This window comes from Sparassis crispa (genome assembly GCF_003851025.1).
Source record: "Sparassis crispa DNA, contig_000011F, whole genome shotgun sequence".
In the NCBI taxonomy this organism is placed as follows: Eukaryota; Fungi; Basidiomycota; class Agaricomycetes; order Polyporales; family Sparassidaceae; genus Sparassis; species Sparassis crispa.
The window spans coordinates 442205-457632 of NW_020939757.1; the positions used below are offsets into that span (position 1 = coordinate 442205).

Here is a 15428-nt window from a genome sequence, read left to right on the forward strand (position 1 = left end):
AATCAACCAATATCCAAATTGGCTCATGACCGTCGTTTGTGCCCGAACACTTTACTTTCCTCAGCATTATGTCAAGGCCTTGTGCTTGGGAGGGCGGGTGCCAGACCCTAATCAATGTAATAAGCACTGCGGAGATTGAACAACACCTAGAGGCTCATCACTCAAATGACCCAAGTGGGTATATTTGTAAATGGGTAGAGGGAACGGAGAAATGCTACAGGACATGGCCGAGTCAAAAAGCCCTTGCTGGGCACATAGCCCGCACCCATCTTCGGCTCCGGTAGAATCACGCACTAGGTAATGTCTGTGCCGCCGAAGATCTTCAGCTGTCATTGACTATACATCCTCATGATTCTGCAGCGCATACTATCCTCCGACTAGAGTCACCATTGTACTATGCACACCCTATCCGCTATGTTTTTAATACTATCCCCAATACTCCGTCTTTTTTTTAAAATTAATTTCCTGCCAAAATTAAATAATGGCAACTCATCTGTTCGTGACTTCGTGTCTACAGTACTGTGCAGATGTACCAGCATGATACCACTCTCCTATGAAACGTACGAAAGTCATCAGCGAACTCGCATGAGTATGGTTCGGTCTGGTGGGAGGCTATAGTTGGTAGGGTTAGTGTAGCACCACACTGGATACATTCTGATTCGCTGCCACACAATATAAATAAGACTGCTGTACATTCCGTCATGCCTGTTCGAACTCGAAGCGGTGAGTCACTCCTGGAAGACCTGGCGGTCAACTTCTCGACAAGTACTATTCACTCAGAAAACAGGCATTGGACCCTTCCCTAAAGCTGTGTGTCGCGTCGATCCTCCTCAGTCGCCTACTACTCATAGTGGCAAAAGCTTGTCATCAGGAAGCCAATCCACTCTTCCTTCCAAGTTCCAATCACTGGTTCTGCGCAGCCGATCTTATATGCCCGTATCTGGATGGGGCCTTCCTAATGCGGACCTGTTGGTTAGACTGACAGATCGCCGAAAACAGTTCCGTGCCATCTCTCGCTGCACCACGCGCGACTGAGGCTGTCGGTTGTGTCGCTATAGGCATCTGTGCTGCGACGGTACGCCTACAAGGTATTTTATACTATGTGGAGACATTGAAGTTGAGCTGCAGACTTCACAATTGGAGGCTGCTGTCGGCATCGCAACCTTTGTTTTTGTTGTGAACGTTCAGCACACTTCGAATTCTATCTCGGCTGTCAGGACAGAAGGTATTTATACTTAAGTTTCATCACAAATGAGTCAACCCACTTCAGTATTGTCCCATAGCAGCCAGCATGCGTATACTCGCTTTCAGTGTCGGTGTCGGCCTTACCAGCCTACCCGCTGTCCATGCTTGGGGAGCCGCCGGTCACGAAATCGTTGCGACCATAGCCCAGATATATCTTCATCCGTCCGTCCTTCCGGTTGTTTGTGACATTCTCTATCCCCCAGAGCCCGATGCCGTGCCGGCTACCTCAGCACCCTCTTGTAACTTGGCTTCAACCGCGTCTTGGGCGGACCGTGTGCGCAGGACGCCGGAGTATTCTCGTACCGGAACGCTACACTACATCGGCGCTCACGATGACGCACCAGGAGCGACCTGCGCGTTCCCGGGCCCGAAGGGCTGGATCGGGAGGCAGGATCATAATGTCCTCGGCGCCATGCGCAATGCTTCAACAATTCTGCAGCAGTTCGTCGGTGATGGCAGTTATGGCAGAGCAGACGGAGAGGAGGCACTGAAGTTCCTCGTGCACTGGGTCGGAGACATGCACATGCCCCTGCACCTGACAGGCAAGGAGCGAGGTGGAAATGGCGCGAAGGTCCTGTTCGATGGTCGGCTTACGAGTGAGTATTCGCATTTGCGCCAATGATCTTTCTCTGATTTGGGCCAGATTTGCACTCCGTCTGGGACACGCTTCTCATCGCGTCGGCTCTGCGTACAATCCCGCAGAACTACACGCGTCCGTTGCGGGGTTACGGCGCATCCACTGTCGAGCGCAACCTCCGCGGTGCGATCTATGACCCTTACGTGCGCCGTATTATGCACGAAGGCTTCGGCGTCGGTGCTCCGACTCTCCACGATGGCCGCTTTGGTGCCTACACCGAATGGTTGACATGTCCAGCTGTGCAGGACCCATCCCCAGAGTCTTTCTTAGAGAAGGCGCAGGCGTTTTTCGGCCTGGGAGGCAGACGGCCGAAGAGACCGGACGAGGAGCGCTGGGATGATGGTGTTTTGTGCCCGTATGCCTGGGCGGTGCCGATTCACCAGCTGAATTGTGAGATTCCTATCTGGCCGAAGGAGCTTGAGACAGTTGCGCAACGCGTGTCTCCCAAAGGTGCCGTCACCGGTGCCGTCGGTCGGCGGGATGACGGATACGACCACATAGACTTGAGTACGCACCCCGACTTCGATTCGATTGCGTGGGGAGGGAAGCCACGCCCGCACCCTGGAATGATTGAGCTCGACACTCCCGAGTATGCTGGCCAAGTGCGAGAGCGCTGGGTCATTGAGCGTTTGCTCGCGATGGCGGGCATCCGTCTCGCAGCCATCCTCAACGGGCTTTTCGCGGGGGAGGCGAACGCGACGCCGTTGATGGAATTATATCTGTGAAATGCGCATGCGCCTGTGTGCATTATGGTCGAGGGAAATGAGTTGGATCATATTGGAGATGTATGATTACTAACTACGTTGTAACGACTACCTCGGAAAGAATCAATAACTTAGTGTAGCGGCTGTGCATCGTTAATGTTGCTGATCTAAAGGACTGCTGAAAGAAGCTCGAAATCCGCATGGTCAGTCTTGATGTTCTACTACTTGCCGCGCGCGTTCCACGTAGAGCTCGAAGCGTTCCTCGAAACTCTTACAGATCCGCCTGGCGACACCTTGGGATGAAGGGACAGCATCCGCCGCGACGGAGATGCAAATGCCGCCAGCATAGGAGATGATGCCAATGCCCAACGTTCCTTGAATAGCAGAGTGCAGTACGTGGGTATAAGGATGTACGTAAACAGAGTAAGGCGGCGGCGCACCTTTACCCGCCTGGGGCGGAAGCGCCGTCCACCTGATCATCTCGATGCCTTCCATCGAGACGCGATTCTTCGCTGGACCGGGGACGCTGCAGATTTCGCGTGGTCAGCACGTAACCTCCAATAGAGCGGTGGTGTTTGCGTACTTCGTCAGCACTGCAGCGTCTGCGCTCGAACGTCAGTGCCGCGTTCACGCAGGGAAAGACGTAAGACGCGACCAACATGTATCCAGAAACATACTAGTGACAGGAATCGTCACAAGCCGTCTCCACACCCGCCGCAGACCCTTGACCGACTTCGACTGAAGGAAGATACGCACGGGAAAGGGCACTTGGCCGGTAAGTTGGAGGACATGATACCAGAATTTGGGCGCAGAACTGTGCTTGAGCAGAGCGAGCTCGTTGTGGCACTCGTGTATGTGAGCGTGGAGCTCCCTCGTGGATATGTCAGAAGACAGCGTGCGCAATGGATATAGGTATGTGATTGAAGCTGTGGCTAGGTTGCGCATGGACCAGTCCCCCGGTTCCCGAACGCTGACGGGTCTAGCGGAGGAAAAAAAAGGCCGGATTAGTCGCGCACAACCACTCGTCGGAGAGACCGTACGCACATGATGATGCCAACTGGTGACGGGAGAATTTTCTTCAGCTGTCGTTTCACCCATCCCCACCGCCCTGACTGGACGGGCTTTGCAGCGATCTCCTTGCCGAGGACATCGGCCATGACGGAACACAAGACATCATTCAGCGTGACGTGTTTTGATTTGCCGCGCTCCCTTTCGGAGACAGCACTACCAGGTCGTGGACCCGAAAATGCTTGTTGGCATAACTTCACGTCGTCGATGCTGAACACACGGGACGTCGAGTATTCTCGGAAGGGGGTACGACGGCGAGGTTGATCTCCAGTGATCATGTCGACACGCCAGCAGGTGAGGAGGAAGAGGATGGCTTGGTGCACGGTTTGGTAGGTGCTCCAAAATAGCGAGACTGCCATAGATACGGCAAAGCTGAGCCAGAAAAGGGCAGCTAGGAAGATCGTGAGAAGGGGAGCAGCGTCCACGTTGCTGGTGAACTGGTCGAGGCAACGCAAGGCAGGATGTAGCTTGGAAGGACGCAGGTGCCCGCGACGCGCTGCATGCAGCTGGTTTGCGCCGTTTGTCATCAGTTCTACCAATTCATCGTGGTAGGAGCTCATGTAGAGCTCGCTGATGACAAAACCTGCCGCATGATACTACTGTCAAGGAGCCATCTCGAGACGCTTTTAAAAATGAGATTACCTTGACCATCTGCGAGAGTATGGTGACTGGACAAATAGAATGAACTCTTATCTCATGCCCAAGTGGTGGTACACACCCTCTTATAATCATGGCAGATTCAGCTCCGTCTTCGTCATGGTAATTTTCGACCAAGATCATATCCCATAAAGGTCGTTTGAGATCCCAACCACGGGCGAGGAATTCCCCCATCTGAATAACATATCAGATACGTGTACACATGGAAAATAAAGGTAATTTTGAGATTAGTGACAAAAGGGATAACAGTTGCAGTCTTCGACAGCAGTACTACTCTGGATTATACGCTGACTCGTCCGTTCAGCGCTTCCGTACCTTTGCACGATGAGGGATTGGTGCTTTCGACTGCAAGAATGGGAGAGAAAGAATCATGCTAGATGCCCATCAATACGAATAAGCTATTCGAGCATCGCGAGTCCTGCAGACACACGCAACACGCATTGGACAATTGAGAGAACACGTACAAGATCCTCTAGCTCCCGTTTCCCGGCAGGCTCAGATAGCGTCACGACCTCGACATGATTGCGCATATCGAAGTCAGGGTCATCCTCGAAACGTGCACCATGCAGCCTGCGGCCGAGAGATGTAAGTCTTTGTCTATACCTTGGAAATTTCTTCGCTTGAATATTCGATGCCTACTCCAACGACGAAATGTAATGTCGTACGACATCTGCGATACCAGACGTGTACCAGCTCACATGTTCGGCCATCTCAAATGTAAGCTTTCCGCGATAGGTGAACGTACCGGCACAAACCTTCGGATAATGCAGCGCAAGTGTCAGTGCACGGGGAGGGTGTTTTGAGTAGTTGGAATGTGCGCATTACGACATAATGCATACCGGGTTGAATTCAGTAGCATCGGTCAAAAGTATCCACATGTTGTCTACCCCGCCAATTGTCTGGCTGCGCTCAGCAAGTTCTTGTTTCAGCCAGAGCCATATGGATACCAGCTTGGTGCCAGCAGATTCTGTTTCTTCCTGAACACATGTGTCCTCCAGCTTTACAGTCATTGGACGTGATGCTGACCCAGAAAAAAAGATGGGATAAAGTGTAGTAAAGTCACGGTTACAAGCGTCTGAAGGAAACAAGGTTTGCGTCCAAGTAAGGAAGGCCTCGTGGAATCGGGGCAGTGCCGCAGACGTGCCGTATCCTCTCGCCGCATAGCCTCCTTCATCGGGGAATTTGCATCTTTCTGGTACGGGTCTTATCGGCAATTGTAAGTCATTACAAGGTGTAAAATATATGGAAGGTGTAGAAGGCTTGTAGCCCTGAGTATAACCGCAGATAAGACTATGCAGCTTCTGCCAAGAACAATAAGAATTATGAACATCCGGAATTCTCGTGCAACTCAAGCAGGATGATAGCTCTTATGTTTCTGGTAAGACCTTACATTTCACCGTTAGATGCAACAGCACCCATTCTATGCACGAAATCTCGGCTATACTGCTAGCCCCAGTGCTCACCACGGACATGAGATACCTAGTCAACAAATATATTGGACCAAACCAAAGCCAACTCCCAAATATACGTGCCTACGTGGCATGGAATCACCCCAATCCAGACAAACATGCAATGAGGGCGGCCAGACTACCAATGACCATCAAATATTGGTGCATGCACCCTTGGTATCCTGGAACCACAGCTGCCCATGACGTATCGCAACTGAAATTCACAGAAGATCTGTGTAGGATAAGGTGTGAGTGTGAATATAATGGTCAAATGGTGTGGACACCATCCATCCCCTGCACACAACAACGTGGGCAGTACCCACGGAGCTTCTCAGCTTGAGGATCAGGAATGTAGGCACACAAATATCTCCCCATACAATGACACAGACGAACATGTCTGCGGAGCACGATACAGCTCGGGAGTCACGTCACTTCATGCGAGAGGTGGTGGGTAGAGCAGAAGAGAGACAATACAAAGAAAGATGCACGCGCCGAAAGTTCAACATGCCCACTTTAGGGCCAGCCGTAGGAACTCATACGATAGCTAGGGCAAAGGGGAAGGCACGGCGCGTCGCGTTATCGGTTATCTCTTGTCCAGAGGAGTCAAGCTGAGGAGAGTCTGACATGTTGCAAGCCGAACATCAGGCTTGGCTGCGGTCGGGAAGGTGTTACAAGATGTATAGGATACAGAGTAGCTCCGGAGATCGAAACGGAACAGCGATGGCCGGTGCACATGCTCTGTACCAGGGCGACGAAGACCCACAAGCTGTGTATCAGCACGACGCGTCGATTGTAAGCTCTTACACGCGGTTACAAACTCGTGTCACACTTGGTCACACTTGTCAGCGCTGCAAGCTCAAACAAGATTCAGGCGAATTCCCCGATGTTTGCGCTGACCACTAACCCTCTCGAATCTTTTAGTTGACTTTGTTCGCTGTCTTTGCCGAGGATTGTCAATTTTGGAGTTGCGAGTTCCAGGCATGAGGATTGATATTGGAGGTCGCTAAACTTCACCGCTCATCTGAGTGTATTGGTCGGTGCCCCCGACTCTTACTCGACATACATGCAAGTAATGCCATCATCAAAAGTGCACAATTGTTACAATAGATTCCGATGATTGTAATACTTGCCTGTACGTAGTAAGAGATTAGAACGGCATTGCAAGCCCTTGGAATATTTGGATTGTATTACAACCTCCGTAATCCTTCCCAATGTATTGCAACGCTCAGTAATATAGACAATTCATTGCAATGGCATTGCAATGTGCTGCAATGCTATGTAAGGTAGATATAGGAGTACAAAGTGCTTGTAATGTTGAGCGAATTTTTGTCAAATCACAGGAGCAACTACGAAGGGAGACCCAAAAACAGTTGATCGACTGGTTGGCACACGCACAGCGTAAAGTCCAGAGAGTGATCTACTGAACGGTTTGGACACACCGCGCCCTCCGAGATTAGTATTGCTTCCTTTGCGGGCCACCTTCAAATCTCTACGTTCGCTGCGAGTTCTGCATTCCGTCACTGTATAGATGTGCTGGGAATACATTGATAGGATCTTGAGGCATCCGGTGCTCCACGTCAAATTTCTCAATATTGCCGGTAATCTACCTACCTAGCTAATTACCTACAGCTACCATACTCTGGTGGTGAAAATCCAAAGCCCTAAGCCCATAGCAACTCTTCCCGATTTGGAAGTAAGAGCAATGACGTAGTAGCTTGTTTCTCCTTGCATACCTTAACCCTGACGTATATAATGGACGGCGAGCCCCCTCTGGCGTCAAATACTCCCTCATTCCTTCTCCTTGTATCCTCTCGCTTTACTGACGACTTCAAGATATCAAGAACTCCGTAGAATTGGTTCCCGCCAATGCTGCTCCCCTCCCGCCTATGACCGACTTTTCCTGTCCTTCTGCTGCTCTCCAAAAGACCCTTCTCCAGGAGACTTTCTATGAGCTTTGCTTCCGAAGTGATGCACTCTTGCTCTTCTGCTCCTCGCATGCCTATCCGAGTATGGTAGGTGCTAAGTATCTCCGATGTACAGCCTCCCTTAACTGCCTTGACTTCATGCTTTGTGTCCATACAGGGCGCATATACCGAGTTTAGGCACCATCAATACACAGCGAGGAGGCGTGCGATCCCCAGAAACTGTGGGGGATATCATGAGTATGTATCATTGTCTGCATGATAATGTAGCTGATGGATTCCTTTATTATAGACAGGCCCTTTGTGTGGATACCGGAGATACAAAGCCCGTTCCTCGTGGCGGTGAGTTCTTGTTACTTGTGATGTTCCGAAATGACATCATAGCTATTGCTCGGGGAAGGTGACGTTACGCAACCTCGTCTGTTCATTCATCCTGAAGTGTCGTCTACAGCAATGCACACCCACCTTGTTGCCCAGTTGAGCCTGCATGCATCGCACTTGTCCTCTTCGCCCTCTCCTCCACAGTGGCATCAAGCCGTGCGTTTAGGTGCTCGATCGCGTTGGCGTTGCACGTGCGGTGATACTCTAGATATGTGAGCCTGTGAGTGCCTCCGCAAATTTCCAGAGCGTGCGCCGTGGCTGAACTCTCGGATGCATCGGAGTGTGATGGCGAGTTTTGGCACCGCAGAGTTTTTCCAGAACTTTGTCGGTCTATTCAACGAACTGGGGAATGCACGCACATAGCCGGATTCTGCTGTTCAGTGGTGGAATGAGTACGTGTTCATGCCTGCGCCACCATACTGAATTATTGTGTTATAGTCAAATCCCATGAACCGAGGCCGATGAGAATGATCACACAAACTGCCAACCGGGAATGGTCGCAACGGTCTGGCAAGAGAACTCGGTGCCACATACTACTGTCCGCCTCCGTTTCAACATCACTATAGACAGTAAGTACCTTGATGTATGCATCGTGTCCTGTGACATCTTACAGCCTTCTGTGCAGACTGCCAACCTCATATTTCTCCCCTCTCGCTGTCTCTCTGGTTGTGGTTCACTGTCACTCGCTAAAGGTGCCTTCTCACTGCCTCTCACTCACTCGTATCTTTCCTGCGTTCTCTCGGACTCCATGCTCACTTTCCCGTGGTTGTCTTGCTCTTCTTGTCCCAGCTTGTGATGTTCAGCTCTCGTGCTCTCTTCGGCTTTTGTGCTGTGCTCCTGCTCTGTTCGGTGTCATGTTGTTATCTCCATGGGCTCATGTGGGCTTCATGGGCTCTGTATTGATAATCACACCTGTCGTATGTAATATTGTACTATGATTACTGCATTTCTCGCCCTGCCTGCAAGGAGCAAGTCTGTTTATACAGCTGTTGTAAGTCCTCCATTGGTACTGCTTACAAGAGTATCACAATGCCTTATAAAGCTCGGAATCCATTATAATAAGTCCCAAGAATTCCGTGCATTCGGAATAGATTATGTTGATTGCGAATGGATTACCAAATAATTTAAGACATTGAGAAAAGTTCGGAACCACCATAGAGAAGTTACTATCCATTACAACTCTGCTCAATAATTTTGATCATTGTAATGGATTTTGTAGATTATAATGCTATATAACCAATGGTAACAAAAGTGCACTTTTGCTGATGGCAGATGACGGTGTTATTCGGGATTTTTTGATGCCAGCGACTCAAGTATGACCGAGCGAAGCTTGCGGATCGACATCTTTCCACCTGAAATGTATGACCAAATTATCGACTTCCTCTGGTATAGCTGGTACACTCTCGCCGTGTGCAATGCAACGTGTCATGCATGGCAGCCATCGGCCCGATTGGATCTATTCTACAGTGCAGACTTAAATAGTCAATCGCGCTATCAGCTGCGTGAAAGACTGGTTTGCACACCATCATCATCATCGGTCAACATCGGCTATGATGTCCGAGAACTTCAAATCGTCAGAAGGTTTTGGCTCGACGTAGAGCTCCCTTATGGTCAATTGTTGGCAAAACTCCCAAATGTTGAATATCTGATGTTAAAAGTCATGTCTTGGACTTCAGCAGGGCTACAAGAGATGAAGAAGAGTATCGTCACAATTTCTGCATCCATGCAATCTAAACGCTTGGATGCAGTGTCTTTAATTAACACCAGCCCGGAGATGCTAAGCATTCTTCGGTCTCCTCAGCTCACCTCAATCAGTCTTTCCTCAGTAGAGGTGATGAATTTCGTGCAACCATCTCATTACGCGGAAACTTCTTCGATGACATTGGAGAACTCAACATAGCTGGAGGACATTGTGATTTGAAAGCTCTCTTCAGCTAACTCTATTCAAGTTGTCCCTTACTCTTGTTGTCTGCGTTCAACTTACAGCTTCGTGATCTTAGTTGGTCATCAATGCATACTCCAAGCAACCTTGACATCCTCCAAAAACTTCTTCACTGCCCAGGGGCATGGCTGGAACACTTAGTATTGCACCTAACTCTGAGGCCGACTCATTGTGCATGATTCTTGACACTGAGACTGACTAATATGAGTTCTTTGCAGTTCCTTTCGTGAGAGCTTCTGTGGTGGGTGTTCCTGCAGATCTCCTTATGCAGAACACCAGGGTTGCATCTTTGTGCCTGTATTGTTGCAGTGGGCAGCCAGATTGGTTGCCTCTAGTACTCTTGCAGGCCACTTCCAGCTGTTTTCAGGAAATTCATGTTGTAATGATTGACAACCATCACACCACCAATCATGGCATTCAAATACATGGTCAGCAGGCTGCGGAAGACATGAATTAGGAGGAAATTGATGAAAACTTGAGAGACTGGGCAAAAAAATCACCATTCCTGAAGGCGACTTTCAATCTTAGTTAGGGCGAACACACCCCAGGGTTGGCTGTGTACATTGAATCCCACTTACCTGTGTAGCAATGTATGGTGATTACCTGGAGATGACTATGCTGAGAAAGAACAATGATTGGCACAGTAATTAGTAAATTGAATGTGATAACAGTGTGGCCATGCTTGGGAGTCCTCTATCTGGCCGTCGAGAGTCAGAATTAAAGGTTTGAACCCTACTACTGCAGTAGCGCACCAGAAAATTGATATAGGACTGTGATTGCATTGCACGTCGCAGGTCTTGTACAGACATATCACTGACTTGGTTCTTGCCGGCACGAGCACAGCATAGATATTTGCCAGGGCTCTCCCCACTCGGTATGCTTCCGCAAGACCAGTATAAAAAAGAAGACATTGTGATATTGGCGAGGAATGGTGGCTTCTTCTCTATTCACAGCGGCGCGAAAGGTCGGATACCAAGTTGCTATATCGCCTTCCGTAAACACATCCTTCTTGCTACACTTTTCATCCATGTCCGTTTGGTTAGAATACTACTACTTTGTATGCCATGTATATATGCAGGTCATGTACGTATATCGTTACTTCCTCTAAAATTTCGTACTATGGCTGGCTCAATTTTATTTATTCTAGAAGAAGCTTTGTAGCATGTAGTACATCGTGTTTCCGGTTTCCTGACTCTTCTTCAGATGTACACGGTCACGTGATCGTGTTGAATGACTGAACGCGGTCACGCGCCTATAAACCCGGGCCAACACTCGGCTTCCGCCGGTTCACCTTCTTCCTCAGCTCTCATCGTCGCAACGAGGACCTTGCTAGCCTTCACTTGAATCGTGAGATCTTTCTCTAGAGAGCCGTTCTCGGAGCCATCCTACCTTCTTACTCGCGAAACAGTGAAGAATTTAGCAGCCTCCTTGCCGAGGGTAACTACGGCTCGTCTCTTGAATAGGTTCGAAGCGGTTGACTGACCATCAGAAGAAGTGCGTTGCAGCGTATCTCTCAGCAAATTTTATGGTTGCTGACTGCTTTTAAACGCAGCGTTATATTCTGCGCTATGTTGAAGCGCGTCCGTGCTGTGGCCGACGACGGCGTTGTGGCCGCGACACCGCGCAAGCGTGCTCGTTTTGACCCAAGCATCCATTCTTCTCCATCCCATGCGAGGCTCATCATGAACACCTCACCCTTCCCATTAGTTCCTGCGTCTACTCCATACACCACATACACCTTCCAGACGCCATCGTCCCACTCGCACGCCCATAAGTACTCCAAGTTTTCTCCTCCCTCAGACTCGCCGTCGAACCCATTCGGTGCGCTTCAGGCCCTCTCTCTGCCCTGTCCTCTGCCCTTCGGGAAGCACCTCGCCCTCCGTTTCCAGCTCGTCTGCCGTGGTGAGGATGCCGACGACGTGTTCCGCATCGTGCAGGTGCCCACGAACTACAGCTTCCGCATCCTGCACAAGCTCATTCTTTTCCTGTTTGCATCCGACGCGCGCATGAAGGCGCCCGTCCCCGGCAGGATCGCGATTCCACACCGCCGCAGTGAGCGCAAGCACCGGCCGCCTGTGCATTTGGCCCTCGCTCCGCCGGTGTTGGTGGGTGGTCCCAGGCAGAGCGGGAAGGGCAAGAAGGCCGCCCAGCCTGTCTGGCAGGGCCACTCGTTTGATGTCCTGCAAGGTATCGCCCCTTACTGCGGTGGCTACAAGCGCGGCTTGATCAGGCAGGGAGAAGGCAGCGGAGTTTTGTACGCCCGCCTGTCTGCTTTGCGCGAGCGCCAGCTGTTTGCAGAGTTACAGGAAGAATGCGCGGGGTCGGGAGACGAAGAGGATATCTTTGGTGGAGGCGAGACTCCTGTGGATGTAGGACGTGTTGCAGATAAGAACAGGAAGAAGGGGAAGGGGAAGGAAGTCGATAAAGGTAAGAAGAAATCAGAGAATGGCAAGGAGAATAACAATAAAACTAAAGTTGAAGAGGAAGAAGAGGAGGATGATGGGTGGATGTGGGAGGCGGAAGACGACTATACTATTGGACACGTCTGGCGCACAGGACCCGACGCCCGACGCGGGATAATCTATGTACGCCACCACATTTCTTTTTAAACGTGACCGTTGGTGCTGACTCGCTCTCAGCATCACGTCCCGGGCGTCTCTGTGCATATCACAATGAATACGCAACGTCTGCCAATAAGAAAAGGCGTTAGCAACAGACCTTTCGTCTTCCGCACGCGTGGTAGCTCCCTCGGGGCTGTCCGCATCTCCCACGTCGCGGCGCCTACGACCCTGCCGCAGTACGACCCCGAGGACGAAGAGGATTGGGAAGTGCACACGGATGAGGCGCGCCTGCGCCGCTTCAACAGGCGCGATACCTTCGTGCACTTCCTCGCGCGCGAGGCAGAGCGCGAGAAACCACAGCCGGCCCATCCGATCATACCCTCGCCTCCGTCAACACCCACGAAGCCCAACAAAGTTCTGGTGACTCCTGTAGCAGCCAAGCGTATTAGGCGCCCCCTGACTCCGTACTTCCGCAGCGTCGGGCGGGAGGATACGCTCCCACCCTCGTCGCCGCCCCCGACCTCGCCCCAGGAAGGCCCGTCTGACTCAGGTGCCGTGGCAGGCCCGTCGTTCCGGTCTTCCATATTCCCGCACCGAGCATCGTACCCCTCGATCCACGAACTATCCTCACGCTCGTCGGTGTCTACCGCGTCCTCGCCATTCCCGCACCCCACGCCCATCACGCTTGCGCTCCCTACGTTCACGCCGTACCCGACTCATCCGCTGCACCGTCGCCGTGTCGAGCGCGCGACACGCAGGCTCAGACGGCTGACGAGGAACGGGCTGAGCTATATGAGCTCGAGCTCGGAGGAAGAGGAGGATCAGTTGAAGGACGATGATCAGGGAGACCTGGAGGCAGAGGCAGAGGAAGAGAATCAGAAGCAGCTCGAGCGCGAGCAACAGCATGAGAAGGAGGAGGAACATAGAGTACGGAAGACCGAGTCGTCGATCACGCGGAGCCGCATTAGCCAGGCGAAGAAGATACAGAAGGAGAATTCGCCCGAGTTCGATCTTGCTCCCTCGCGGCCGCGCGTAGAAAATTCACCAGAGCTTGACTTTGGATCATCGTTGTATGTGGAAGAGTCCGAGGAGGACGAGGAGGACCAGCTCTTTGAGGACCAGTATGCGTTGCCTGGGGAGGAGTGGGACTTGTTTGCAGAAGATGTGATTGACTGATGATCTAATTTCTATGTTTGCAGGTGGGAACTGCAGCTGTTCGTTGGATCGTAGGCTCTGCTTGGCGTAAGATACGTGGGCGGTTGGATAGTATTTTGTATGAATTTGAACTCGAATGAGATTGTGTATCTTCAACCAACCTTTGAAGCACAAAGTCACTGCGTATAGCTGGCGCACCACCGTGCTCGAAGCATGGCTGACATCTATGGCACTGAAGGTCGTATTATCAGCGACTGCCAGTATCAACTCTGCGTTTCACCTTCTACTAGATCATCTTCTTCATCATTGGCCTACCTCCTCCAGAAGCTTGCCAGTCTCGGCTCCGGGGATGTCTCCAGAGCTGCATTATGGTTCCCGTACGAATTGACATACTATGGGTTACCACACATTCACTCGGCAGTGTAGCCTCAGACTCGGCTAGGTCCGCTCCGAGTCGATTTCATCACCCTGTCTTCACACTCAAAATTCCACGACGCAGGCTCTCACGGGCAACGCCATGAGACATATACCATGGTCCCACCACTTACACAGCCATTTTGGCCAGAGTCCAGGCTGAGATCCGGGTCCAAATATCGCGTGATGATCCCACGACTCTTTCCGGATCTGGCACGGATATCACCCAGATAGAAATCATCATATCCCAGGAGACTCCGGGGAGAGCGAGAGCTGTGAGACCTCAGCAAGTGATCTCCCGCTGAGCTCGGGAACATGCAGGGCACGGCTCCTCATCGTTGTTTGTTTCCATAACAGCTGCGCGGCTTGTTATATTGCAGTTAAGGGTGTAAATAACAAATATATTGGTTTTCTGTATGCTACAGGACACTACAGGACGCTATTGTAGGAGCTACAGTACTACACTTGTATACGGTGTAGCATGGGCATTCACCGTGCCACACTGTGGAGCACTCTCCGCGGCCCGTCAGATTCTGTGAGATGGTGACCCCATCACCTAGCGAGCAAGTGTGCTAAACTCGAGGAAGAGTAGAAGTGCACACCTCGGCGACAGGCACCCTTCGCGGGGTAGTCAGCAGGGCACAGAGGTGGGGTATGCACCGAAAGGCACCTCGTACAGGGTATTTGCGCATTTGGGCAGAGATGACATTGGTGCAGGAGCCGGCACAACAGCCAAGGCCAGACGGACGCAGTTGGTCACAGCCCAACTTGCCAGAGACCAAGAAGTCCAGCACAACAGAGAAAACACTGCAGAAGAAAGGCACTTGAGCTTGAAAATGTGCAATGGGCGGTAGAACAGAACAAGGACTGCGCTGGAACGTGGGCGCGTGGGCGCGACCAGGACGAATGACAAGAAGAGAAGTTGGAGGCTTGGTCAAGGAGAGAAGCAGACTTTGACATCAGACCATGCCGGGAAAAGACGTGGCGTTCCAGTGGTTCCCACGGTTGACGCCGCCAGGCAGATTTTGGGGGAAATCTCAGCGAAGTCTTCATGGAGGGCAAAGCTCAGCAGGAGTGTGAACGGAGGATATCAGGCTGAGAGCAGCGAGTTATCCGGGAGATATCCCGCTCATAATGTCCCAAAAATGTCCGTATGATGCCAATCTGATCTTTTTGTAAACTGTCTTCTGATCTCGGAAATTGACTATCTACCCGAGCTTTGGCCTAAACGGCGGTGTAGCAGGAGGCTGCAAAAAATTGGAACACGATGAATATTTAATTTGGGTAAGCAATT

General features: G+C 51.2%; 4 protein-coding genes across 4 annotated transcripts; 3 read left to right on the forward strand and 1 right to left on the reverse strand.

The window, feature by feature from the left end:
* Nucleotides 1-701: 701 nt before the first annotated feature.
* SCP_1101410 (predicted protein) lies at nt 702-2607 on the forward strand (the record flags this gene model as incomplete). Its single annotated transcript, XM_027762577.1, has 6 exons — nt 702-723; nt 788-810; nt 986-1075; nt 1129-1225; nt 1284-1841; nt 1889-2607. The coding sequence occupies 6 exons, from the start codon at nt 702-704 to the stop codon at nt 2605-2607; spliced, it is 1509 nt and encodes a 502-aa protein (XP_027618378.1).
* Nucleotides 2608-2790: 183 nt separating this feature from the next.
* On the reverse strand, nt 2791-5321 carry SCP_1101420 (hypothetical protein; the record flags this gene model as incomplete). Its single annotated transcript, XM_027762578.1, has 10 exons — nt 2791-2960; nt 3027-3112; nt 3170-3188; nt 3246-3565; nt 3631-4237; nt 4297-4322; nt 4373-4485; nt 4776-4946; nt 5010-5066; nt 5151-5321. The coding sequence occupies 10 exons, from the start codon at nt 5319-5321 to the stop codon at nt 2791-2793; spliced, it is 1740 nt and encodes a 579-aa protein (XP_027618379.1).
* Nucleotides 5322-7727: 2406 nt separating this feature from the next.
* SCP_1101430 (hypothetical protein) lies at nt 7728-8324 on the forward strand (the record flags this gene model as incomplete). Its single annotated transcript, XM_027762579.1, has 5 exons — nt 7728-7771; nt 7842-7921; nt 7974-8023; nt 8066-8218; nt 8271-8324. 5 exons carry the CDS (start codon nt 7728-7730, stop codon nt 8322-8324), a joined length of 381 nt encoding a protein of 126 aa, XP_027618380.1.
* Nucleotides 8325-11572: 3248 nt separating this feature from the next.
* On the forward strand, nt 11573-13741 carry SCP_1101440 (hypothetical protein; the record flags this gene model as incomplete). The annotated part of the gene is made up of 2 exons (XM_027762580.1): nt 11573-12589; nt 12644-13741. The coding sequence occupies 2 exons, from the start codon at nt 11573-11575 to the stop codon at nt 13739-13741; spliced, it is 2115 nt and encodes a 704-aa protein (XP_027618381.1).
* Nucleotides 13742-15428: the final 1687 nt, after the last annotated feature.